Below are 27,830 nucleotides of genomic sequence, written 5' to 3'. Positions count from 1 at the left end.
GGACAGACCACTCAACCCGTGAAGGTCAAGTTGTCCAATGTGGAGTGACTGGGTCACCTTTTGTATACTACTACAAAATTGCAAACCATTCAATAGACTACGTTTTTTGGTCAGTTCTGTTTGTAGCACAAAAGAATGAGGGGGGGGGAGAGGAGGGTCATTGGGAGCACTCTCCAATAGTACAGAGGCCAAACTAATAGAAAGGTCTAGTACAGCATTTAAAGAGTTAAACGATTTAGATGAGATCTGGTCACTACTCTGAGACAGCTCTACAGTTTAACATGACAATGATTAAAAAATCATTTTAGGCACGAGTGCAACCACCTGTATGTACACCATCTTTGGAAAATGATGTATTGCATGATTCCATGCATATATACAGTTCACCCATCGATTGGGACCCTATTCAAGTAATATAGCTATCCTGGTTTCTAAAATGATCAAATGTGTACTTTAAGAGACATGATGCAGTCTTGAAAATTACGAGATAAAATATTTAAATAATTTTGCATAATGATGAAATTACTGTAATGTACATTACTGTATAATGGTTTACACCAGAAACTAACATAAGCCAATATGTATAATACCTTGATTTAGCATCTCCTTATACGTAGTATGCAGCCGCAATGGTTTTACTCAGGTCTGAGAGGTTCCCTACATGCTGTATGCCACCAGACTGGTGGAAGCGCTCTATAGGAAACCTCTGTAACAGGACATGCAGTCCATAACCTCATTCATTAACTAGGTTCTCATTTTTATTGGACATCCGCTTAGCAAGTCTGTTGTCACAATACATGATGACTAAATGTTTTTGAAGTTATTCCTTGCGTATAAACTGCTCATGCAAACAACTCTTGCTTGACACAGTCCACTGAAAAATGGCCGACCGAAAGCACTTTGCTTTCACATAACCATAGGGATGACGCCAGCCCTGCTCTGGCCCATGCCCTCGCGGCCGTTTTACCCGTTCGAAACAGCAAAGGGCAGAAGCTGATGGGAGACTGCGCTTGTCAGACAGGTGAGGGTGCGGGCACCGACAGGTCAATGCCCCCCCTTTCTTTACTTATTTTTCGAAGTCACTGACATAAGATAAAACAATGTTTTTTGTTACCCTATTTTTTTTAATAGACAGGGAACTTCTACCAATATGTGAGCAGATGAGTGCTCTTCTTTGGGCACAAAGCACAAGTTATTTTGCGTTTCTCCTATTAATATGGAGTTATAATCATTTTAGGTGGCCAGTCAAGCGGAGGCACTTTTTCTCTCAGAAAAATGTTATTGGAATCATTTAAAAAACAAGATATGTGGGTTTCAAAAGCGCTGCCCTAATTGTTGGGTCTTTTTTTATTTAAAAAAAAAAAAAAAAAAAAAAAAAAAAAAAAAAAAATCCAACAAACCACATTTGTTTTTTGTTTTTGTTTAATACAATGGAATGTAGCTAAGGTATCCCCACCACCTTTTCCATAAGTATGCCACAGAAAAAGTTCTTTGCAGCTAAACTTATTCGAGGACTAAGACATTTGTTCCTCATTTTAGTAGGATAATGGATCGCCAGTGAAATATCAAGAATAAGGCTAGTTAATTCACACTAAAATTTAATACATGATGTTACAGGTCTACCACATTGAAAATTTTGCAAAAGCTGTGTCAGAAATATTAAAAAATATAAAATAATAATAAGAATTGAAAATAAAAAAAAGAAGCCTCCTGTTTGATTATGTATAACTCCCAGTCAAAATACAATAGTACATGACAGAGGACACCGACCTGTAAAAAAATAAATGTCCATCTCACACATTTAATCTCAATAATTAGATGCCATCACCTCACCCAAATACAAAACAGCTTTCTAGGATTTTTGCTCCGAGAAAAAAAAAAAAAAAGAAAGTGAAAATCCTTGTGGCCCACATATTACTTAAGTCAATGAACAGAACGTAGGGAAACTAGCAGCCAAAACAAATGGTTACTGTGAAACAAAAATATACCAATGTCTAAGACACCATTAGCAAAATGTTCTATAACAAAACCAACACCAATTTAACCCCTTCCCCGCCATGGACGTAATGGTTACGTCCATGGCAGCGCCATGGACATAACCATTACGTCCTGGGACTGGCCGTCGGGGGAAGCGAGGGCCGCCCCCCCACCACCAGGGCTGAAAGGGGAATCCCATTTGCTTCCAGCACGTCTAAAGGAGAAGGTGAGTTTTTCACCTTCGTGCGGGTGGGGGAAATGCCTCTAAAAGAGGCATCGAGGGAAAGGAAAGGGTTTTCCTTTCCCTCGATGTCTCTGAGCATTCCTGCTGCCCGATCGCGATACGATCGGGCAGCAGGAATGCCCACTAGACACCAGGGATTTCTCTGTGTTTGTGTGTTTATTAGTGTGGGGGAGCGACCCCTTGGGCAAGGGTCGCTCCCCTTTGGGGGCAAATGTATTTTTGTCATTTCTGCCCCCCTTGGGGGCCAAAGGCCACTAGACACCAGGGATTTTATTGTTTTTTTTTTTTTTTGGTGTTGGGGGGCGGCCCCTTGGGCAAGGGTCGCCCCCAGGGGCCCACATGTATTTTTGGGCAGTTCTGCCCCACTTGGGGGCAGATAGGCCTATTTTTTTTTTAGGCCTTTCTGCCTCAAGGGGGGCAGAATCCCAATAGCGCCAGGAATATTATGTGTGCTTTGTGTTGGGGGGTGGCCCCTTGGGCAAGGGTCGCTCCCCCTGGGGGGCTATGTATTTATTGCCGTTTGGGGCAGATTGGCCTTATTTTTAGGCCAATCTGCCCGAAAGCCACTAGACACCAGGGATTTTATTGTTTTTTTTTTTATTTGTGATGGGGGGGGCGGACCCTTGGGCAAGGGTCACCCCCCAGGGGCCTATATGTATTATTGGGCAGTTCTGGTCCCTTGGGGGCAGATAGGCCTATTTTTTTTAGGCCTTTCTCCCCCCCAAGGGGGGCAGAATCCCAATAGCGCCAGAGATATTATAGGTGTGTATGTGTGTTTTGTGTGTGTGTGTGTGTGGGGGGGGGGGTGGCCCCTTGGGCAAGGGTCGCCCACCCAAAAGGGGCAATGTAATCTGGGCGATTTCTGCCCCTCCCTCCTTAGGGGTAGATGGGCCAATTTTTTTTTTTAGGCCAATCTTCCCCCAAGCGGAGAACACTAGACACAAGGGAAAATTAAAAAATGGTGTTTGTCAACTGGCGAAGTATTTGTTTTTATGATAACAGTTTTTCTCCTTTTTGTTCTAGTTCAAAGCTTTTGCTGACTTTGCTGTGGCTTGTTGCAGTTTTGGCAGTAGTTGTCCTGCGGTTTGCGTAGTTGCATGTTTTAGGTAAGTAATGAAAATGTCACTTACCCAGTGTACATCTGTTCGTGGCATCAGTCGCAGTAGATTCGCATGTTCTGCAATAGCTCGCCATCTGGTGTTGGGCCGGAGTGTTACAAGTTGTTTTTCTTCGAAGAAGTCTTTCGAGTCACGGGACCGAGTGACTCCTCCTTTTGTCTCCATTGCGCATGGGCGTCGACTCCATCCTCGATTGTTTTTCCCCGCAGAGGGTGAGGTAGGAGTTGAATTGTAGTAATAGTGCCCATGCAATGGAGTGACTAAGTATGCACTTATTTAAGGTTGAGATGATACATATATAAATAATTGAAGGTAACTTCCAAACTGCTACAGGCTCCCGGGGAGGCGGGTGGGCACATGCGAATCTACTGCGACTGATGCCACGAACAGATGTACACTGGGTAAGTGACATTTTCAGTTCGATGGCATCTGTCGCTGTAGATACGCATGTTCTGCAATAGACTAGGAAGCAGTTATTTCCCCAAAAGCGGTGGATCAGCCTGTAGGAGTGGAAGTAGTCTGAAATAATGTCCTTAATACAGCTTGACCTACTGTGGCTTGTTGTGCGGATAACACGTCTACACAGTAGTGCTTGGTGAATGTGTGAGGCGTAGACCATGTGGCTGCCTTACATATTTCTTGCATTGGGATGTTTCCTAGAAAGGCCATGGTAGCACCTTTTTTTCTGGTTGAGTGTGCCCTTGGTGTAATGGGCAGCTGTCGTTTAGCTTTAAGGTAGCAGATTTGGATGCATTTAACTATCCATCTGGCTATACCTTGTTTTGAAATTGGGTTTCCTGCATGAGGTTTTTGAAATGCAATAAAGAGTTGTTTAGTCTTTCTGATGTTCTTTGTTCTGTCAATGTAATACATTAATGCTCTTTTGACATCTAATGTATGTAGTGCCCTTTCAGCTACGGTATCTGGCTGTGGAAAGAACACCGGAAGTTCCACTGTTTGATTTAGATGGAACGGTGAAATAACCTTTGGCAAAAATTTAGGATTGGTCCTTAGGACGACTTTATTTTTGTGTAGTTGTATAAAAGGTTCCTGTATAGTAAACGCCTGAATCTCGCTTACTCTTCTCAGGGAAGTAATGGCGATGAGAAATGCCACCTTCCAGGTTAGGAACTGTATGTCGCAGGAGTGCATGGGTTCAAAAGGTGGACCCATAAGTCTAGTTAGGACAACATTTAGGTTCCATGAAGGAACAGGTAGTGTTCTTGGTGGTATAATTCTCCTAAGGCCCTCCATGAATGCTTTAATGACTGGTATTTTATATAGGGAAGTTGAATAGGTAGTCTGCAGGTATGCAGATATTGCTGCAAGGTGAATCTTAATGGAAGAGAAAGCTAGGTTAGATTTTTGTAAGTGAAGCAAGTAACCCACTATATGTTCTGGAGTTGTGTGTAATGGTTGTATTTGATTAATATGGCAGTAGCAAACAAACCTCTTCCATTTACTTGCATAGCAGTGCCTGGTGGATGGCCTTCTTGCTTGTTTTATGACTTCCATACATTCTTGGGTAAGTTGTAAGTGCCCGAATTCTAGGATTTCAGGAGCCAGATTGCTAGATTCAGCGATGCTGGATCTGGGTGTCTGATCTTTTGGTTGTGCTGTGTCAACAGATTTGGCCTGTTGGGCAATTTGATGCAGGGTACCACTGATAGGTCTAGCAGCGTTGTGTACCAGGGTTGCCTTGCCCAAGTTGGTGCTATCAATATGAGTTTGAGTTTGCTTTGACTGAGTTTGTTTACCAGGTAAGGAAGGAGAGGGAGAGGAGGAAAAGCGTAAGCAAATATCCCTGACCAGTTCATCCATAGGGCATTGCCTTGGGATTGTTTGTGTGGGTATCTGGATGCGAAGTTTTGGCATTTTGCGTTCTCCCTTGTCGCAAACAAGTCTATCTGAGGTGTTCCCCAGAGTTTGAAATAAGTGTTCAGTATTTGGGGGTGAATTTCCCATTCGTGGACCTGTTGGTGATCTCGAGAGAGATTGTCTGCGAGTTGATTTTGTATCCCTGGTATAAACTGTGCAATTAGGCGAATTTGGTTGTGAATTGCCCAATGCCAAATTTTTTGTGCTAACATGCTTAACTGCGTGGAGTGCGTCCCTCCCTGCTTGTTTAGATAATACATTGTTGTCATGTTGTCTGTTTTGACGAGAATGTATTTGTGAACTATTATTGGTTGGAAAGCTTTTAGTGCTTGAAAAACTGCAAGAAGTTCTAGGTGATTGATATGCAGTTTTGTTTGATGTACGTTCCATTGTCCTTGTATGCTGTGTTGATCGAGGTGTGCTCCCCACCCTGTCATGGAAGCATCTGTTGTTATTACGTATTGTGGCACTGGGTCTTGAAAAGGCCGCCCCTTGTTTAAATTTATGTTGTTCCACCACAGAAGCGAGAGGTAAGTTTGGCGGTCTATTAACACCAGATCTAGAAGGTGACCCTGTGCTTGAGACCACTGTGATGCTAGGCATTGTTGTAAGGGCCTCATGTGCAGTCTTGCGTTTGGGACAATGGCTATGCATGATGACATCATGCCTAGGAGTTGTAATACCATCTTTGCTTGTATCTTTTGTGTTGGATACATGCGTTGTATGATGGTGTTGAAATTTTGAATTCTTTGTGGACTTGGAGTGGCTACTCCCTTTGATGTGTCTATTATGGCTCCCAGGTATTGTTGTACCTTGCGTGGCCGAATCTTGGATTTTGTGAAATTGACGGTGAACCCTAGTTTGAAGAGGGTTTGTATGATATGATTTGTGTGATTTGAGCACTCTATTAACGAATGGGCCTTGATTAGCCAGTCGTCTAGATATGGGAACACATGTATTTGCTGCCTTCTGATGTGTGCAGCGACTACCGCTAGACATTTGGTAAAGACTCTTGGTGCGGTTGTTAATCCGAAAGGCAGTACCTTGAATTGGTAATGTATTCCTTTGAATACAAACCTTAGGTATTTCCTGTGCGATGGGTGAATTGGTATATGGAAATAAGCATCCTTGAGGTCTAAAGTTGCCATGTAGTCGTGCAGCTTTAGCAATGGCAATACTTCTTGTAGTGTGACCATGTGGAAGTGGTCTGATTTGATGAAAGTGTTGACTACTCTGAGGTCTAGGATTGGTCTCAGTGTTTTGTCCTTCTTTGGTATCAGAAAGTACAGTGAGTAAACTCCTGTGTTTATTTGTGTGTTTGGCACTAATTCGATTGCATTCTTTTGCAATAGTGCCTGCACTTCTATCTCTAGGAGATTGGAATGGTGTGTTGTTAAATTTTGTGCTTTTGGTGGTATGTTTGGAGGGAACTGTAGAAATTCTATGCAGTAACCATGTTGGATAATTGCTAGAACCCAAGTGTCTGTAGTGATTTTCTCCCATGCTCTGTAATAATGACCTATTCGTCCCCCCACTGGTGTTGTGTGGTGGGGGTGAGTGACATGTGAGTCACTGTTTAGTAGTAGGGGTTTTGGGGCTTTGGAATCTTCCTCTATTTCTAGGGAATTGCCCTCCTCTATATTGTCCCCGAAAACCTCCTCTATACTGTCCTTGGTAACTGGACGGTGTGGCTTGTGAGGTGCTGGCTTGTGTGCTTTGACCCCGAAACCCCCCTCGAAAGGGCGGTTTACGGAATGAGCTGTAATTCCCTCTGCTCTGCGGGGAGTAGAGTGCGCCCATGGCTTTGGCAGTGTCCGTATCTTTTTTGAGTTTCTCAATCGCTGTGTCCACTTCTGGACCGAACAGTTCTTTTTCATTAAAAGGCATATTGAGAACTGCTTGTTGAATCTCTGGTTTAAATCCAGACGTTCGGAGCCATGCATGCCTTTTGATAGTTACAGATGTATTAATTGTCCGTGCAGCTGTATCTGCAGCGTCCATGGAGGAGCGGATCTGGTTGTTGGAGATGGCCTGTCCCTCCTCAACCACTTGTTTTGCCCTATTTTGAAAGTCTTTGGGCAGATGTTCAATGAGATGTTGCATCTCGTCCCAGTGGGCTCTGTCATAGCGCGCAAGTAGTGCCTGGGAGTTCGCGATGCGCCACTGGTTTGCAGCTTGTGCTGCGACTCTTTTACCAGCTGCATCAAACTTGCGGCTTTCTTTATCTGGGGGTGGTGCATCTCCAGATGTGTGAGAGTTGGCCCTTTTCCTAGCTGCTCCTACAACAACAGAGTCTGGTGGCAGCTGTGTTGTGATGAAAGCCGGGTCTGTAGGAGGCGGCTTATACTTTTTTTCCACCCTTGGTGTGATTGCCCTACTTTTGACCGGGTCCTTAAATATGTCTTTTGCGTGCCGGAGCATACCAGGGAGCATAGGCAGGCTTTGGTAGGAGCTGTGGGTGGAGGAGAGTGTGTTGAACAGGAAATCATCCTCGACCTGTTCTGAGTGGAGGCTTACGTTGTGAAATTGTGCTGCTCTAGCCACCACCTGAGAGTACGCGGTGCTGTCTTCTGGTGGAGATGGTTTTGTAGGGTATGCCTCTGGGCTGTTATCTGACACTGGGGCGTCGTATAGGTCCCATGCGTCCTGGTCTTGGTCACCCTGGCTCATGGTGGTGTGAGCTGGGGAGTGTGATGGCGTTTGTGCTGGTGAAACGTTAATCACGGGCGGAGGAGAGGGTGGTGGTGTAACTCTTTTCACCACTTTTGGTTGTGGTGCTTGTTCCGTCTGGAACTCCAACCTTCTCTTTCTCCTAATGGGGGGAAGGGTGCTTATTTTTCCTGTCCCCTGCTGAATGAAGATACGCTTTTGCGTATGGTCCGCATCCGTTGCTTGTAGCTCTTCCTCAAACCTATGCTTCTGCATTTGGGAGGTTAGCGAGTGCTCTTCTGTATAAGAGCCTGAAGCTGGGTCGCTTGCAGTTTGTTTCGGCGTCGAAACTGTGTCTGCGTGTTTTTTCGGCTCCGAGGTGACTTTTTTCCTTTTCGGGGCCGAAACCTCTCGGCGTCGATCTGTTTCGGTGCCGCTGTCTCGGCGTCGAGCCGTGTCCACACCGGCATCTCGGTGTCGAGGCTTGTCTCCAGCACTTTCTCGGTCCCGAGAAGGCTGCGTGCCGGTGTCTCGACCGGAGTCGGACGATCTCGGCACTGTTTTGGCCTTTTTCGGTGCCGACGGTCGGTCACCGAATTTATGGGTGGAGCCATGGCCTGGTGGCAGTGGCGTCCCCTGGGCCTTGTAAATGTTTCTTTGTGTGGTTTTCGACGTCTTACTCACGGTTTGTGTATCGTCGAATCCTTCGGAGTCTGAGTCTTGGATCGAGAAGGTACCTTCCTCTTCCTGTTCCTCGAACTCCCGTCGGGCTGTCGGTGCGGACGCCATTTGAAGTCTTCTGGCTCGACGGTCTCGGAGTGTTTTTCTGGACCGGAACGCACGACAGGCCTCGCAGGTGTCTTCGCTGTGCTCAGGTGACAGGCACAGGTTGCAGACCAAGTGTTGGTCTGTGTAGGGGTATTTATTGTGGCATTTGGGGCAGAAACGGAACGGGGTCCGTTCCATCGGCGTTCTTCAGCACGCGGTCGGGCCGACCAGGCCCCGACGGAGGATCGCAAAATTACCCCGAAGGGCACCGGAGCTCTTCGATCTTCGATGCGGTGTTGAATGTAGGTATGCCGATCCCGAACGCAACAATACCGACGAAAATCTTCCGAAATTAACTATTTTTTCTGTTCCGAAACTCGGAGCGACAGGAACACGTCCGAACCCGATGGCGGAAAAAAAACAATCGAGGATGGAGTCGACGCCCATGCGCAATGGAGACAAAAGGAGGAGTCACTCGGTCCCGTGACTCGAAAGACTTCTTCGAAGAAAAACAACTTGTAACACTCCGGCCCAACACCAGATGGCGAGCTATTGCAGAACATGCGTATCTACAGCGACAGATGCCATCGAACATAAATTTACTCCAAATGTGTATTCTTGCCATGCATGAATGACATGTTTGTAGGTGGTGTACTGAATGCAGGATTGTGTGTGAAATTGTCCTTAGATTTATGCACAATGATTATTGTGTTGTCTTATGTCTAATTTGCTTTTTTTTCTTTCTCTTTTTAGTGGGATATCATTGGTGATTGCTGTGGCTGTGCAGAGTAGTTGCTGGGGAGTCAAGCTTTTTCAGGCAAGTGAGCAGTATAGTTTTTGAGTTTATAACTCTTAGTGATAAAGCTACACTTTTTTACTTATCTTACACAGTGCTGGTTGTTGGTGGTGTATTTGTCCAGTTACTTTTTGTAGGAAGGATCATGGCTAGCCGTAGGATGACCGCTCAGCAGGTTGTTAGTGTGCTTTTTGAGTCATCTTCTGACCATGAATATGAGTGACTCTGCATCTGAGGCAGAGGAGGAAGTGCAGGATTCTGGAAGTTAATTTTCTGTCCGAGATGAATTATCTGATGACAAAGCCACTCTCAGTGCTGATGAAGGGCCTGTTTTAGAGGAGGACAGTGATGTGCCGATGGTGCAGGAGCCAGCGGCTAAAAGGCTTCCCATTGGAAGACCTGACACGTGGGTTGCACCAAACATGGAGCAGCCACAGTTGCCTGCGTTTACTGGTTTTCCAGGGTGTGGAGTTAATACGGAAAACTTTTTGCCCGTCAACTTTTTTTGAGTGGTTTATGGACGATATATTTTTGGAAGAGATTGTTGAGCAGACTAATTTGTATGCAGAGCAGTTTTTGAGGGACAATGCTGCCAGACTTAGGCCACACTCTAGAGCTAGCCGGTGGATTCCCACAAATCTGGAAGAGTTGAAAAAGTTCTTGGGTTTAACTTTTTTGATGGGGCTGATAAGGAAGCCATTGCTGTCTTCATATTGGTCTACTAGTCCCTTGATGGCAACTGCTATATTTCCTGCCATCATGAGTCGTAACCGGTATGAGCTGCTTCTTCGGATGTTGTTGCATTTTGTAGATAATGCTTTAGCCTTGCCACAAGATCATCCTGATTCTGACAGTCTTTTTAAGATTAGACCTGTCCTTGATCATTTGGTAGATCGGTTTTCAGAGATCTATGTTCCAGGGAAAGAAATATCTGTAGATGAGTCTTTGGTCCTGTTCAAGGGTCAATTGGTTTTTAGGGAGTACATTCCTAGCAAGAGGGCACGGTATGGAATTAAATTGTATATGCTGTCTGAAAGTAGTACAGGATATGTTTATAATTTCCGGGTCTACACTGGTAGGGATTCCAATATTGACCCCCCTGGTTGTCCACCCACTTTTGGAGTTAGTGAGAAAATTGTGTGGGAACTTGGTAGACGACTGTTCAACAAAGGTCACCATTCATATGTAGATAACTTCTACACTGGAGTTCAGTTGTTCAAGGAGTTGTTCAGAGTGGACACGGTTGCTTGTGGCACAATCCGCTCTAATCGGAAAGGCTATCCAAGAGAGCTTGTCTGTAAAAAACTTAAGGGACAGTGCAGTGCCTTGCGGAATGATGAGCTGCTAGCTCTGAAATTTGTAGACAAGAGGGATGTATACATGCTAAGCACCATCCATGAGGAGTACTTCACCTGTGGCTGTTTGGGGTCAGGTTGCCGAAGTGTGCAAACCTGTGTGCATCTTAAGACTAGAATAAGCACATGGGTGGTGTTGATAGAGTAGATCAGACGTTAGAACCTTACACTGCTGCTCGTAAGTCATGTGTGGTATAAGAAATTAGCGGTTCACTTGTTCCACTTGGCAACTTTTATTGCTTTTGTTGTGTTCAAGGATAGTTCACCAGAGTCAAGGATGACATTTGTGAAATTTCAGGAGTCTATCATAGCTAGCCTTGTTGTGCTGGAACAGGCAAGAGTTCCTAGAGAAGCAGTGGTGGAGGATGTGGCTAGATTGAAAGATCACCACTTTGCTGAGCACATTCCTCCGACAGCCCAAAAAAAACTTTCCTGCTAAGAGATGTAGAGTCTGTGCTCGAAGAGGTATCAGGAAGGAGACTAGGATGTACTGCCCTGACTGTCCTTCAAAGCCTGGGCTGTGTGTGGGTGGCTGTTTCAGGAGCTACCACACACAGAAGAATTATTGGGAAATTCCGTGAGCGTAAACTGCTGTGTTATATTTTTATATGTTCACTTTCACGGTTGGCATTAGTCATGTATTCAGTTAGAGCTTTTGTGTTTGTAGTTTTGTACTTATTTATGATTAGTGGTTTCTTTGTTGTATAAAAAAAGACAAAAACAGGGATGGTATGTGTGGGGTGGCGCTTGGCTGGCGGTGTGCGTGGGGTGGCGCTTGGCTGGCGGTGCCAGCCAAACGCCAGTCCACACACTCATCAGCTGGTGTGATTGCTGTATCAGGCATGTGGGTGTATGAAAGTGATGGGCCCTTGACTGGCGCTGTCTGTCGATGAGTCTTGTAATGTGCTGGGTCCGTGGCTGGCGGCGTGAATGGTCTTGTGCATGTCATGTATGAAAGGTGTGTGAATGGACTGTAAAGCGGTTGGTGCCTTGTCGTGGCTTTACAGCTCACGAGCTGTGAGTCACTGGTTCAGTTTTTTGGCCTTTCAGTTATTACCAGCGCATTTCACTTTTGTGAAATCTCTTGTTAATTAAATTTGATCTACTGAACTATCACTCAGCCTCGTGCCAAATCCAACCAGTATGTGTGGTACAAATGACAAAACCTGCTCCGCTGTAATCAGGCGTCGCAGCACACTTGACACGCTAGGTGTCTTAGGTGGGACCCCGATGATGAAGCATGCCACCAACTTGGTTGGTGGGTGAGGGGTCTTTTTCACATAACCTAAGTGCGTTTCTTTTCACAATTTTAGTGTTTGGCACATCACAGACGTATGTGGACACATCAAAATGATATATTAAAAAAAAAACTACCTGTGTTTGGGGGAGGGGGGAGGTGGGGGGGGGAGGGGCCACCTGTGTTTTTGGTCCTGGGTGTGGCCTTCATCTAGGGAAACCTACCAAACCCAGACATTTTTTTAAACTAGACATCCCAAGGAGTGCAGGGAGAAGTGGCTTGCGTGGATCCCCCAACATTTTCTAACGCAGACGCCTCAGCAAACCGCAAAATTTGCTTAAAAAAGCATATTTTCCTGACTTTTGTTTGTACGATCACCGCTCCAGCACAAAATTCCTACTCCCCAGCGTTCCCCTCAGTCTCCCAAGTAAAATGACACCCCACTTGTGTGGGTCCCCAAAGCAGAGTCAGCCTAAAGATGTATAAAAGAATATGTCCTTATCAACTTGCTGTGCTATCCCCTCTATCTCTACAAGTTTTTGGCCTTATTCTGTTGCAGGCACCTGGCCCACCCACACAAGTGAGGTATAATTTTTATCGGGAGACTTGGGGGGGAAAACGCTGGGTGGAAGGACATTTGTGGCTCCTCTCTGATTCCAGAACTTTCGGTCACCAAAATGTGAGGAAAACGTGTTTTTTTAGCCAAATTGAGGTTTGCAAAGGATTCTGGGTAACAGAACCTGGTCAGAGCCCCACAAGTCACCCCATCTTGGATTCCCCTAGGTCTCTAGTTTTCAAAAATGCACAGGTTTGGTAGGTTTCCCTAGGTGCCGGCTGAGCTAGAGGACAAAGTCTACAGGTAGGCACTTTGCAAAAAACACCTCTGTTTTCTTTAAAAAAATGTGATGTGTCCACATTGCGTTTTGGGGCATTTCCTGACGCGGGCGCTAGGCCTACCCACACAAGTGAGGTATCATTTTTATCAGGAGACTTGGGGGCACGCTGGGTACAAGGAAATGTGTGGCTCCTCTGATTCCGGAACTTTCTGTCACCAAAATGTGAGGAAAACGTGTTTTTTTAGCCAACTTTTGAGGTTTGCGAAGGATTCTGGGTAACAGAACCTGGTCAGAGCCCCACAAGTCACCCCATCTTGGATTCCCCTAGGTGTCTAGTTTTCAAAAATGTGCAGGTTTGCTAGGTTTCCGCAGGTGCCGGCTGAGCTAGAGGCCAAAATCCACAGCTAGGCTCTTTGTAAAAAACAGCTCTGTTTTCTTTCTGAAAATGTGTTGTGTCCACGTTGTGTTTGGGGCATATCCTGTCGCGGGCGCTAGGCCTACCCACGCAAGTGAGGTACCATTTTTATCGGGAGACTTGGGGGAACACAGAACAGCAAAACAAGTGTTATTGTCCCTTGTCTTTCTCTACATTTTTTCCTTCCAAATGTAAGACAGTGTGTAAAAAAGACTTCTATTTGAGAAATGCCCTGTAATTCATATGCTAGTATGGGGACCCCAGAATTCAGAGATGTGCAAATAACCACTGCTTCAACACCTTATCTTGTGGCCTTTTTGGAAATACAAAGGTTTTCTTAATACCTATTTTTCACTTTTTATATTTCAGCAAATGAATTTCTGTATACCAGGTATAGAATGAAAACCCATTGCAAGGTGCAGCTCATTTATTGGCTCGGGGTACCTGGGGTTCTTGATTTACCTACAAGCCCTATATATCCCCACAACCAGAAGAGTCCAGCTGACGTAACGGTATATTGCTTTCAAAAATCTGACATCGCAGGAAAAAGTTAGAGTAAAACGTGGAGAAAAATGGCTGTTTTTTTCACCTCAATTTCAATATTTTTTTATTTCAGCTGTTTTCTGAATGAAACCCTTGTAGGATCTACACAAATGACCCCTTGCTGAATTCAGAATTTTGTCTACTTTTCATAAATGTTTAGCTTTCTGTGATCCAGCATTGGTTTCACAACCATTTCTGTCACTAACTGGAAGGAGGCTGAAAGCGCAAAAAAATAGTAAAAATGGGGTATGTCCCAGTAAAATGCCAAAAATGTGATTTTCTGATTCAAGTCTGCCTGTTCCTGAAAGCTGGGAAGATGGTGATTTTAGCACAGCAAACCCTTTGTTGATGCCATTTTCAGGGGAAAAACCACAAGCCTTCTTCTGCAGCCCTTTTTTTCAATTTTTTTTTTAAAAAACGAAATTTCCACGGTATTTTGTCTAATTTCTTGGTCTCCTTCAGGGTAACCCACAAAGTCTGGGTACCTCTAGAATCCCTAGGATGTTTAAAAAAAAGGACGCTAATTTGGCGAGGGTAGCTTATGTGGACAAAAAGTTGAGGGCCTAAGCGCAAACTGCCCCAAATAGCCAAAAAAAAGGCTTGGCACCTGAGGGGGAAAAGGCCTGGCAGCGAAGGGGTTAAAGCAATTGTTCCTCCGTGCACAAAAACACTAATTTTTGCACGGTTCAAAGTTAATGCCCAAAAGCAGTAAGGCAGACTGACAACTGCTTCTCGACATGGAAAAGTGTGAAAACATGCCAGTATAACTGATGCGAAAAAAACAAAAACCTGAAAAATACAGCTGAGGTTAATCTAACAGTCATCATTAATACACTCCTGCATCTAGAATCTATGAAGAGGGATAGACCTTTTGCAGAAAGCCATACATCTACTTAAGAGCATATGAAAACTACAAATTAAAGTACAGGCATTCCAGCAGCTTCAAAGGATGGTCAAGAGGTTTGGAAATTTAGGACAGAACTCAGTCAACTTCTATGTTGAAAATTGATAACCTGCAAGCAGGACAGCTCAAAGTTTGACCACCACAGGTAGGTACAGAAATCAGAGGTAGGTGGGAAAGGTATGCATCAAAATCTGTGAGAACAGTTTACTAAAACTTACCCAGTATTGGGGGAAAAGGTAGTATCGAACGTGAGCTTCAAACCTTTGGCAATCTGTGAAAGGATAGAGAGAGCTTAGCAGGTTTCTACTGTGAATAGACAAAAGATAATGGTCAGAGCTAACTTGTGTTACCTGATCCTCAATTGTTATCTCCGTGCCTAAAGTGTTGTCGGTATTCCATTTCTCAGTGAAGGTCAGGCCATACTCAGCCCATTTGTACTTCGTCTCCAAGCTTCCATTAACTTTCCCAGTGTCAGTGTTTGAAGAGCCAGACGTTGTGAATTCCTGACAAAAACAACAAAAGCATGTTAAATGCACTTACAAAAAAAGGGAAGCTAGGACAGGAGTTCCGTTGATCAGGACAATTACTTGACAGCTGCCCCACTAGCACCCACCCCTACTCCTTTCAAACCAAAGGCATCCCAGCAAGTAGTAGGTCGTACACTTCCACCACAGTTCGGGCCAAGTATTTCATAGATCCCAAGAGAAGTATACAGCAAGAGTCCCCTCCCCTAACTAAAATTGCTTGGATCAAGCACAGCCTCCAAAGTCAAGCAAAAAGCAGCCGCCATTGCATGCAAAAAGCCACAGTAGTCAGCTCATTCAGGCATTACGTGCACAGTAGCCACCCACCCACCAAAGCGCATGCCAAAAATACAGCAGGACTTTGCAACACTCTGGGTGCGATTTGGGGGAAAGCCTTCAGCGTGTGTGCGTGTGCGGCGGCACCCACATAAGTCCAAACCACAAATAGTGCTAAAAATAGTCTACCAAGACCTAGCAGGAAGAGGCTTTCACAATTAGAGGTATTATAGGTACAACACATTGTTAAAACAAAGAAACTCACCACTCCGCTCGCAGACTTTGTCTTCACGTCCAACTTCACCAGTCCAAAACCTACAGAACACAGACCTGATTACCGATAATACTGGAGAAGGGGGGGGGGGGGGGGGGGGGGGAGTAGTGGGGTACAGAAAACACATGACTAAAGCAAGGTCCAGATTTCCTTCGAGATACTGACATATACACAGTACAAATGCAAACAATTTACATAATGCTTTGTCGGCTTCACAATATCCCCTATGTGGGACACAGAGTAGCCACAGACTGTTTCTGAATTGATTTGCATCACTGTCGTTTTAATTGTAGCCAGGTATGTTTAAATTAGTCAGATTTTTTAATTCAAATTTACTGAACACCTAAGAGGAGATGTGCAAGAAAATCTGTTAAAATGCATACTTTCTACATAATAAGCATGTAAGGATTTGGATCAGTCATTGCATACTGGGTTGGATTCATTCAAACTAAATTACCACTAATCAGAGAAGGTTAGAACTGTCTTTCAGTTAACACCATATCACACTATTTTGTATTTTTAACAGAAAAATGTATTTCATTTTCGGAGTTGATTTGGTCAAAGGGAAAAACAAAACTGTCTAAAGTCACTCGTGGATGTGGGAGGTTTAACTTGTTTATCATCTAAAAAAACAAGCATTTGCAAGGCAATGGGTCTTGGGGTTGCTCGAGTTAGAGCTATTAGCGTTGTAAACTACTAACCGGACTTTTCTTGCCACATAAACTGAAAAGTAAGTTTCACATAAGCAAGCCAACGGCCACAATCAGCAAACACACAAAGGGAAATAAACGTTTGCTTGCAGTGAAACCTATCGGCAAAAGTGCAATTATCTATCTAACCAGCAAAAGTGCAATTACCTATGTAACCAGCAAAAGTGCAATTACCTATGTAACCAGCAAAAGTGCAATTACCTATGTAACAGGATTGATGTCATGCAAAGCGCCTGATTACTGCCCAGCGAGATCGCACTGCAAAATAATGAGAAAAAGTAGTCCAGAAACCAAACTGAAAACATCGAACCTCGTATGTTTTCGGTAGATGGTCAGAGCGCTTGAGGAGGGTTAAACACCGGAAAAAAGCACGACGTATGCATTCCTTTCACTAATGAAAGTAAGCGGATTTTAAAAGCCAAGCCCACAAACCCATGAAAGTGACTGACGTGACATTGGCGTGGTTAGAAGCCCAAAGAAATTACAGCAGGGGACAGAGCGCTTTGCGCTTGCCCCTAAAAAAAGATAAGTGTTTTAAGAAGAACCTGAAAATGTTTCGTGAAATTGTGGTGAAACCTCACATCAGTTCTGCATTAGTGTCATCCTTTGCTGAGTGACTTAAAATTCAACTGGGGATGTTCTGCGCCTAAAGTCAGACACGTCCTGCCTTTTCAGAGAGGCAGGCTCTTCTCTGTGACTCGAGAAGAATAGAACAAGTGTCCTTCTGGAGCACTGTTACTTATTTAATGTGACTGTAGGACAAGCACATCTCAGCACGATTGCTGAGAGTTTATGGTATTAGCCGTTGCACTTTGCAGCACAGTAGGCATATTTTTCAGGGGCTACTTACTTTTCAACAGAGCTGCGGTTTGACATTCACGATGACCTATTTTAATGTGCCTAAATGTCAGGGAAGATGTCTTCTCATCACTAACAATACGACCACCTCACTTTAAGGCTTTTAGTCACATTATTGGCACGTTTACCCACAGATAATGCGAAAAAAAAACTTCGCCTGTGCCAACATTTAACAGATCAAAAAGAAGAGATTTTGAACATGCGCTTGTATTTACCGTCCTGTTTGCGCTCGTGGAGGCCTGTCCACACCAATAGTCAAGACAGCGTGATTGAGAGGTGTTAGAAGTTTTAAGTGGAGATGCCTGCACGACTCAATCAAGCTCCTGCTAGAGAAAATGGCAGGGGATGTATGGAAAACCTCTCCTTGACAGAGAAAATGTGAACAAGGTAGCCCTTACTGCCTGCAGGGGCCTGACCCCATTACTCAAGTCTAATCGGTTTACTGACCCCACACTTTATCCTTTCAGTGAAAAAGTCCGCCCCCTGGCGTCTGTACTTACTCCCTGCCCTCTGCAGAGGCTACCCCTCAACTGATTTACAATTTAAGATGTACTCTTGGAAACCAAAGCAGCCGAAACCAGATTGCCCCCGCAGGACAAGCAAAGTTACACAAACCAGCACCTTACAGCCGGCCCCACTACTTCCAGGATGTATAACCCAGACCAAGTTGTACGTACATCTTATTTAACATTTCACCGCTTCGTTTGGTGTTCTAATCCACGCAGACTGGAAAGGAATATTTCCTGTTATGAAGACTTCGTTACTTTGATTCACTTTCACGATAGAGCACTGCTCCTGTTTTGTCATCGGTTTACAGCGCTTGACACATCACAAGGACAGGGGCCTTAAACTTGGCAGCGCATCACAGACGACCAAACTCTCCATTATACCAGGCAGCAGGGTCTTGCCTCTTCTTCAGGCCAACTGAGCCCATCCTCCCCATCCCACCAATCACAAACAGTTCAAAACAAAGCAGGCGTTTAAAAACACACGGACTCTCCCGAGCACATTAAAAAAAAAATGTAGTAGGCAATAGCACCGATGACACTAGACTCCTTCCGGGCTTGACAACTATGCAAAATATAAGAATACATAAATACATTTTTTTTTTTACAATGCTAATCGCCCCTCAAAATCCAACAACAAAACAGTTGGATGTTTGGAGTTTTTTTTTTTTAATGAAAGCTTAAACATATCATACCAAAAACTATATGCAGGGGTGGACGGCAAGATTTTGGCAGAATTTGGTTTAGTTACTCAAAAGCTAAGCCAACAGCAGATTATTTCTCTAACTGTTCTAAATTACCATGTGGGGGATGCTTCTCAACAAACTAAGCATGTAAAGATGCAGACAAACTTATTAAAACAACGAATTTTGAAGTAAATTGCTTATTTTAAGTTTATATATTTAGCCAGTGATCATGAATTTTGTGAAACCGACAGTAAATCACAGGTATACTTATTCAGTTTGGATCAATGTGGTCTACAGCTTTAAAAAAAAAAAAAAAAAAAAAAAAAAAAAAAAAAAAAAAAAAAAAAAAACACACAAAAAAAAAACACAAGCATTTGCAAATTCAACGGGTCTCGCATTACGTTGAGTTAGAGCTATTAGCGTTGTAAACTCCTAACCTGACTTTTCTTGCCACATTAAATGGAGGAAAAATACAATAAAACACAAATTGTGCGTGATCGCACTGCGCTCTGCGAAATAAAGAGAAAAAGTCACCCAGAAACCATATGGAAAACATCAAGCCTCGTATGTTTCCAGTAGTTTACTGGTGCTCCCTAGGGCTAAACACTGGAAAAGGCATGACGTATGCATGGCTTCACGAATGAAAACAAGTGGATTTTGAAAGGCAAGCACAAGAACAAACGAAAATGACTGACGTAACATGGGCGTGGTTAACATCCCCCTAAAGCAGTGGTCTTCAATTTTTTTAAGGCAGCACCCCCCAAATTGAAAAATAAAAACCATTGGGCCCCCCCTCAGAATTTTTCACAATTATTTTAGAAAGAGGGCAATGTTTAAATATGTCTAAACCTATTTAAACATTACAGTTAAGTACTGTTACCTTTTTATAACTGCAATAACATGCTTCTGCTTAAAACAAAGGCATGTTATCTGTATAATATTTCTTTTGGCCAGAGTTTGGCGCCCCCCGGGATCACTTGAGGCCCCCCCAGTTTGAAAACCTCTGCCCTAAAGAGATTAGAAGAGGGGCAGAGCACTTTGTACTCGCCCCTAAGAAGTCAAAGGCTATATATGCACCCATGACAGACTGTGGAAAAATAATTCTAGTGGCTTTAATTACGGCTTGCTGATCCCATTAAATATGAAGCAAGAAATCTATGGCAATGTGTATGTTGGAATCAGTTTTTCGAAGTTTAAAAGTTTTAAACAAATACTTGTGTCACACTGCATCGTATTAAAGACCTTAAAAAAAAAAAAAGTATGCCGAAGTGGGCAATACGGTAAGGTTGGAAAACATGGAGATTTAGTTCTAGTATATATATAGAAAATGTCACTTACCCAGTGTACATCTGTTCGTGGCATGAGACGCTGCAGATTCACATGCTGTGCATTATCCTGCCATCTAGTGCTGGGCTTGGAGTGTTACAAGTTGTTTTTCTTCGAAGAAGTCTGAGTCACGAGATAGAGGGACTCCTCCCCTTTCGGATCCATTGCGCATGGGCGTCAACTCCATCTTAGATTGTTTTCCCCGCAGCGGGTGAGGTAGGAGTTGTGTATATAGTAATAGTGCCCATGCAATGGAGTAAGTATGTATGTACATAATGTGTTTAAAAGTGATATATATTTACAAATGTACAAGTCTATTTTTATCAACTTATAACGGCTACAGGCTCCCGGGGAGGTGGGAGGGCGCATGTGAATCTGCAGCGTCTCATGCCACGAATAGATGTACACTGGGTAAGTGACATTTTCCGTTCGATGGCATGTGTAGCTGCAGATACACATGCTGTGCATAGACTAGTAAGCAGTTATCTCCCCAAAAGCGGTGGTTTAGCCTGTAGGAGTTGAAGTTGTTTGAAATAATGTCCGTAATACTGCCTGTCCTACTGTGGCCTGTTGTGCTGTTAACACATCCACACAGTAATGTTTCGTGAATGTATGAGGCGTAGACCATGTGGCTGCTTTACAGATTTCTGTCATGGGTATATTTCCTAGAAAGGCCATTGTGGCGCCTTTCTTTCTAGTGGAGTGTGCCTTTGGTGTAATAGGCAGGTCTCTTAGCTTTCACATAGCAGGTTTGAATACACTTAACTATCCATCTGGCAATGCCTTGTTTGGATATTGGATTTCCTGCAGGAGGTTTTTGAAAAGCAACAAACAATTGTTTTGCTAAATTGTTTGGTTCTATCAATGTAATACATTAGTGCCCTTTTGATGTCTAATGTATGTAACGCTCTTTCAGCTACAGAGTCTGGTTGTGGAAAAAATACTGGGAGTTCCACAGTTTGATTTAAGTGGAACGGTGATATAACTTTTGGTAAACATTTTGGATTTGTGCGTAGAACCACTTTGTTTGTGTATTTGTATAAAGGGTTCCTGTATGGTAAATGCTTGTATTTCACTTACTCTTCTAAGAGATGTGATAGCTATTAGGAAGGCCACCTTCCATGTTAAGTATTGCATCCCACAAGAGTGCATGGGTTCAAATGGTGGACCCATGAGTCGTGTTAATACAATATTGAGATTCCATGAAGGAACTGGTGGTGTTCTTGGGGGAATGATTCTTTTTAGACCCTCCATAAATGCTTTTATGACTGGGATTCTAAAGAGTGATGTTGAATGTGTAATTTGCAGATAAGCAGAAATTGCTGTGAGATGTATTTTAATGGATGAAAAAGCTAGCTTAGATTTTTGTAAGTGTAATAAGTAGCTTACAATGTTTTTTGTTGACGCATGCAGTGGTTGAATTTGATTATGATGACAGTAATAAACAAATCTTTTCCATTTATTTGCGTAGCAATGTCTTGTAGTAGGTTTCCTAGCTTGTTTAATGACCTCCATACATTCTTGTGTAAGGTCTAGATGTCCAAATTATAAGACTTCAAGAGCCAGATTGCTAGATTGAGCGATGCTGGATTCGGGTGTCTGATCTGTTTTTGTTGAGTTAACAGATCTGGACTGTTTGGTAGCTTGATATGAGGTACTACTGACCGGTCTAGTAGTGTTGTGTACCATTGCTGGCGAGCCCAAGTTGGTGCTATTAGTATTAGTTTGAGTTTGTTTTGACTCAATTTGTTTACTAGATACGGAAGGAGAGGGGGAAAAGCGTAAGAAAATATCCCTGACCAACTCATCCATAACGCATTGCCCTTGGAGTGAGGGTGTGGGTACCTGGATGCGAAGTTTTGGCATTTTGCGTTTTCTTTTGTTGCGAATAGGTCTATTTGCGGTGTTCCCCAGTTTTGAAAGTAGGTTTGCAGTATCTGGGGATGAAGTTCCCATTCGTGTATCTGTTGGTGATCTCGACTGAGAATGTCGGCCAACTGGTTTTGAATTCCTGGGATGTATTGTGCTATTAGGCGAATGTGATTGTGAGTCGCCCAATGCCAAATCTTTTGTGCTAAGAGACACAGCTGTGATGAGTGTCCCTCCCTGTTTGTTTAGGTAATACATTGTTGTCATGTTGTCCGTTTTGACAAGAATGTGTTTGTGAGCTATTAACAGTTGAAATGCTTTCAATGCTAGAAACACTGCTAGTAGTTCTAGTTGATTTATATGAAGTTGTCTTTGTGGAGTGTCCCATTGTCCCTCGATGCTGTGTTGGTTGAGGTGTGCTCCCCACCCTACCATGGAAGCATCTGTTGTGATCACGTATTGAGGCACTGGGTCCTGGAAAGGCCGCCCTTGGTTTAAATTTATAGGATTCCACCATTGAAGCGAGGAGTGTGTTTGGCGGTCTATCAACACTAGATCTTGAAGTTGACCCTGTGCTTGTGTCCATTGTGTCGCTAGACACTGTTGTAAGGGTCGCATGTGTAACCTTGCGTTTGGGACAATGGCTATGCATGAAGACATCATGCCTAGAAGTTTCATCACAAACCTTACTTGATACTGTTGATTTGGGTGCATGCTTTGTACTACATTTTGGAATGCTTGTACCCTTTGTGGACTTGGAGTGGCAATCCCTTTTTCTGTGTTGATTGTTGCTCCTAAGTATTGTTGTATTTGACATGGTTGTAAGTGTGATTTTAGGTAGTTTATTGAGAACCCTAGCTTGTGAAGGGTTTCTATGACGTATTGTGTGTTGAAGACACTGTTTCTGAGTGCTGGTTTTTATTAACCAATCGTATAGGTACGGGAATACATGTATGTGCTGTCTTCTGATATGTGCAGCTACTACTGCAAGGCATTTTGTAAATACCCTTGGTGCTGTTGTTATCCCGAATGGTAACACTTTGAATTGGTAGTGTACTCCTTGGATTACAAACCTTAAGTATTTCCTGTGAGAAGGATGTATGGGTATATGGAAGTAAGCATCCTTGAGGTCTAATGTTGACATGTAGTCTTGTTGTTTGAGCAAGGGAATCACGTCTTGAAGTGTCACCATGTGAACGTGATCTGATTTGATGTAAAGGTTTAGTGTTCTGAGATCTAAGATGGGTCTCCGGGTTTTGTCCTTTTTTGGTATTAGAAAATACAGGGACTAAACACCTGTTCCTTTCTGATGGTTGGGCACTAGTTCTATTGCCTCTTTTTCTAATAACGCTTGGACTTCTAGTTGTAATAGATCCAAGTGCTGTTTGGACAGGTTGTGTGCTTTTGGAGGCACATTTGGTGGTAATCATAGGAATTCTATGCAATAACCATGTTGGATAATGGCTAGGACCCACGAGTCCGTAGTTATGTCTTCTCAATTTTTGTAATAATTTGTGAGTCTCCCCCCCCCACTGGTGTTGTGTTGGCGGTTTGTGACATTGGAGTCACTGTTTAGTTTGTGGGGTTTTTGGGCTTTGGAATTTCCCTCTTGTTTTAGGAAACTGTCCACCCCTATATTGACCCCGAAAACCTCCTCTTTAGTATTGGCCCTGGTATGTGGGTCTGGTCTGTGAGGTTGAAGGTTCTGTGCTTTGGGCTCGAAACCCCCCCTCTAAAGTGTGGCTTCCTAAAGGTGCCTCTGCTCTGTGGGGAGTAAAGCGCACCCATGGCTTTGCCGTGTCCGTGTCTTTCTTTAGCTTTTCTATAGCTGTATCCAACTCCGGCCCAAACAACTGTTGTCCATTAAAAGGCATATTAAGCACAGCCTGCTGGATCTCTGGCTTAAATCCGGAGGTGCGTAGCCATGCGTGTCTTCGGATAGTGACCGCCATGTTCACTGTTCTGGCGGCTGTGTCCGCTGCGTCCATAGCCGATCTTATCTGGTTGTTGGAGATACTTTGGCCCTCCTCCACCACTTGTTGTGCACGCTTTTGAAACTCTTTGGGAAGATGTTCAATGAAATGCTGCATTTTGTCCCAATGAGCCCGGTCATATCTTGCCAAAAAAGCTTGGGAATTGGCAATACGCCATTGATTGGCTGCTTGTGCTATAACCCTTTTTCCCCCTGCATCAAACTTTCGACTTTTTGTCGGGTGGTGGTGCATCCCCAGAAGTCTGTGAGTTTGCCCTTTTCCGGGCTGCCCCTACTACCACGGAGTCAGGTGTTAGTTGTTGCGTGATGTACACAGGGCCCGTAGGGGGAGGTTTGTATTTCTTCTCCACCCTAGGTGTGATGGCTCTGCCTTTGACGGGGTCTTGAAACACCTGTTTCGCGTGTTTTAACATGCCTGGTAACACAGGCAGACTCTGGTATTGGCTGTGTGTTGATGACAGGGTATTGAATAAAAAGTCATCCTCTATAGGTTCTGCATGCAGTGCTACATTGTGAAAAGTAGCTGCTTTGGACACCACCTGCATGTAAGCAGTACTGTCTTCTGGTGGTGATGGTCTTGCCAGGTAGCAATCCAAACTATTGTCAGATACTGGTGCATCATATAGATCCCATGCATCTGGGTCATCTTGGCTCATCCCTGTGTGCGTTGGTGATTGCATCATTGGGGGTGTTGCAATTGGTGACAGTTGTGGTGAGTGCTGTGGCGATGGCTGTGGTCGAAAAACGTGGTGGAGTTTTTTCTTTAGCCACTTTTGCTTTTGGCTGTTTTTCTGTTTCTTGGAAAGCGAGTTTCCGTTTCATTTTAATTGGGGGAAGAGTTCTTATTTTCCCTGTGTCCTTCTGAATATGGAGCCTTCTGTGTATATTCTGTCTCTCCCATCTCTAATTCTTGTCCAAATTTATGGCCTTGTAGTTGTGATGAAAGGCCTTGTTCTTCTGAATAGGAGCTCTGTTTCGGCTCCGAGGCTGGGTGTTTCGGCACCAGAACCTTTTCCGCAGTCTTTTTCGGCTCCGAAGCCACCTTGTTCGGTTTCGGGGAGCCGATATCTCGGTGCCGAGTTTGGTCGGAGCCAGTATCTCGTGCCGAGTATACTCTGTGCCGGTATCTAGACTGAGTCGGATGTCTTCGACACGTGTGCGCCCTTTTTCGGTGCCGATGGTTGGTCACCGTGCTTACGGGTTAAGCCATGGCCTGGCGGCGGTGGCGTCCCCTGGGCTTTCATTATCTTTGTGTGAGTTTTGGCCGGGGCAGTTTTACTCACGGTTTGTTGCCTCGCCGGCTGCTCACTTTCGGCCTCGTCCGAGTCAGGAATGAAGAAAGTCTCCTCCTCTTCGACGTCGTGTTGTCCTGCCAGCGTCAACGCCATTTGAAGCCTTCAAGCTCTCCGGTCCCGTAGCGTCTTCTTCGACCGAAATGCCCGACAGGCCTCGCAGGTATCCTCTTTGTTTTCGGGGGACAAACACAAATTACAGACCAAATGCTGGTCTGTATAAGGATACTTATTGTGGCATTCGGGGCAGAAGCGGAATGAGGTCCGTTCCATGAGCCTTGAAGACGCACGCGGTCGGGCCAACCAGGCCCCGTCGGGGAGTGGAAGCCCCGAAGGGCTACCGGAGCTCTTCTTCGGTGTCGATCTGCTATTACTAACCCAATACCGAACGCAAACAATACCGTCGAATTTTCCGAGATTTAACTAACTTTCCGAACCGAAACATGGAGCGAAGAGGAACACGTCCGAACCCGATGGCGGAAAGAAAACAATCTAAGATGGAGTCGACGCCCATGCGCAATGGAGCCGAAAGGGGAGGAGTCCCTCGATCTCGAGACTCGAAAAGACTTCTTCGAAGTAAAACAACTTGTAACACTCCGAGCCCAACACTAGATGGCAGGATAATGCACAGCATGTGTTATCTGCAGCTACACATGCCATCGAACATATCTATATACACACACATATACACAGTTAAATGCAACAATGGTTTGCAAATTCAGGCGACTGAGTAACCACTTTGAATGCAAAACCGTGGTTAAACAAGGAACGTCAACAAAAACACTACTGATAAATAATAGTCCCACGGACAGCAAAGTAGTTCACCAATGTACCCAGATACAAGCCAGCAGAAAGGAATGGCCTCCTTAAATTTTTAGAGCAAGGAGGGAGGGAGGAATCAAACGCAACAGGATTGACCAACAGTGTGGGGAACAGAGTGAAAGGCAACATGGAGATCTAATTCAACTGTACATTTTATCAGCTCAATGAAGAACATTGGAAACTGATAAACAAGCATCAGCAAAGCGCAAACATCTACCCTAGGCAAGCATACAGCTATTTATTTTTACAAATATGCGCCATAATCATTAAATAAATAAATAAGACTACCACCACCATCCTGGTCATATAAGTAGACTACTTTTTAGGTTAAAGTAAACATGCAAAACACCACTGCAAGTAGTGAAAAGATTACCTAGATTAAATGGGCTGACCCATTACTAAAATGTCAGCAGAGAAACCTTAAGTGTATTGTCTATGTAAAAAAGGCCTTGTAAGATGGTACTTGATACCACCATTTAGACAACGTTAGGAGACTGGATATGTAAAACGTTAAGCAGAATTGGGTCATCATTGCATAATATGGTCAAGAGCAAGATCCAGGATCAAGACTCATGGAAGATCAGTCACCTCTTTAGATCGTTGGGACTACAAATGCTGCTGTGTAGAGGCTTGCAGCCCTGTACATAGCAGTGCATCTGAGACATTTTTTATTTTGCTTACATGTACGTTTGTATGCAGAGACTTTGCCCACATCTCGTTACCTAATGACCATTCAGCAAAGTACATCCAGGCATTTTGAGGTCAACTTGATGCAGGACAGAAATAGCTCTGGTTTTGCAGTCATTTATTTTACTTCTAGACGTTCATTTGTAGATCACATTAGCTGATTGCATAACTGAGGTACCGGTGTGAGTTGGCCAAGTTCACAAAGTGGGAAGGACAGAAGGCACTGGAAATAAAGCTCAGGCTAGTAAAAGTTGCAGGCCCAAATTCAGGGTCGGATTAAGACCTTTGGAGGCCCCAAGCACTTAAAAGATTCTGGTGTATATATATATATATATATATATATATATATATATATATATATATATATATATATATATATATATATATACACATATATATATATATATATATATATATACACACACACACACATATACACATACATACACACACTCCAAATATTAAACAATACAACAGTAAAATAAAATGTGTTTTTTTTTTAAAATAAAACTTACAGTAAGATGGAAAATATTCATTTTTGAATACCTCCACTATTTACATTAGAAAATGTTACTCTTACTTTTTCCAATTTCAAAGTCTTTGATCAGATCCTCAAAACTAATATTACATAACACATCTGCTTCTATAATTAATAGAGAAGCCATCCGGCCTGCCTTGTTGCACCACTATTCTGTCGGGATTCTTAATATACTTCAACTGACAAAATGAAGCCTCTGGTGAACAAATTGAGACTATTAATTTTATGAATATTTAAAGCAAACGTCTACCTTTGGAAAAACACACTCAAAAGGTATTCTACAATTATTTTAGAATGTTCAGCATGACTGAGCCTTGTATTTACATTTTGTTGTGGCACATAACTTATGACACAAGTAAAACTGCTTAAGCTCAGTTGAGAAAGTGGTGTCCAAGTCCTCTGGGTATGCATCAATGAGCTCTTGACAAGAGAATACCTTTCAATTTCAGTAGATGAAGTGACATTATGTGACACATCACTTAGCAAAGAAAAGTTCTCTGCTATTTCTTTGTATCTCTCCTCTTCCTCTCATCTCAGTTTCACGTTTGTCAACTATTTTGTAAAAGATGGCGATATTAAATTTTTTCTCTAGTATTCAGACATACTTCTGGTGCCGCATCCCAGTCATTGTGTAGCTTCTCTAGGATACATTTGTGAGTTTGAGGTCCCATGTAAGATAGCATTGGTCAACATCTGGTAGCATTTGGTTTGTAGTTGCTTTCAAATTCATCTCGTGAAGTACACAGTTG

The 27,830-nt window shown here is 43.5% G+C and overlaps 1 protein-coding gene across 2 annotated transcripts in view; it reads right to left on the bottom strand.

Annotated features, from left to right (window-relative positions):
• VDAC2 (voltage dependent anion channel 2) overlaps positions 1 to 27,830 on the bottom strand; it is a 118,562-nt gene that overhangs the window by 50,703 nt on the left and 40,029 nt on the right. For both annotated transcript variants that reach the window (XM_069240792.1, XM_069240793.1), the window contains exons 3-5: positions 15,786 to 15,835; positions 15,071 to 15,223; positions 14,939 to 14,991 (exon numbers count right to left, since the gene is read on the bottom strand). In XM_069240792.1, the coding sequence (XP_069096893.1) occupies positions 14,939 to 14,991; positions 15,071 to 15,223; positions 15,786 to 15,835 (256 nt within the window). The remainder of the gene's footprint in view (positions 1 to 14,938; positions 14,992 to 15,070; positions 15,224 to 15,785; positions 15,836 to 27,830) is intronic.

Source organism: Pleurodeles waltl, chromosome 6 (assembly GCF_031143425.1).
Source record: "Pleurodeles waltl isolate 20211129_DDA chromosome 6, aPleWal1.hap1.20221129, whole genome shotgun sequence".
In the NCBI taxonomy this organism is placed as follows: Eukaryota; Metazoa; Chordata; class Amphibia; order Caudata; family Salamandridae; genus Pleurodeles; species Pleurodeles waltl.
Note: the sequence above shows the minus strand (reverse complement) of the source record. Positions and strands in the feature narration are given on the sequence as shown.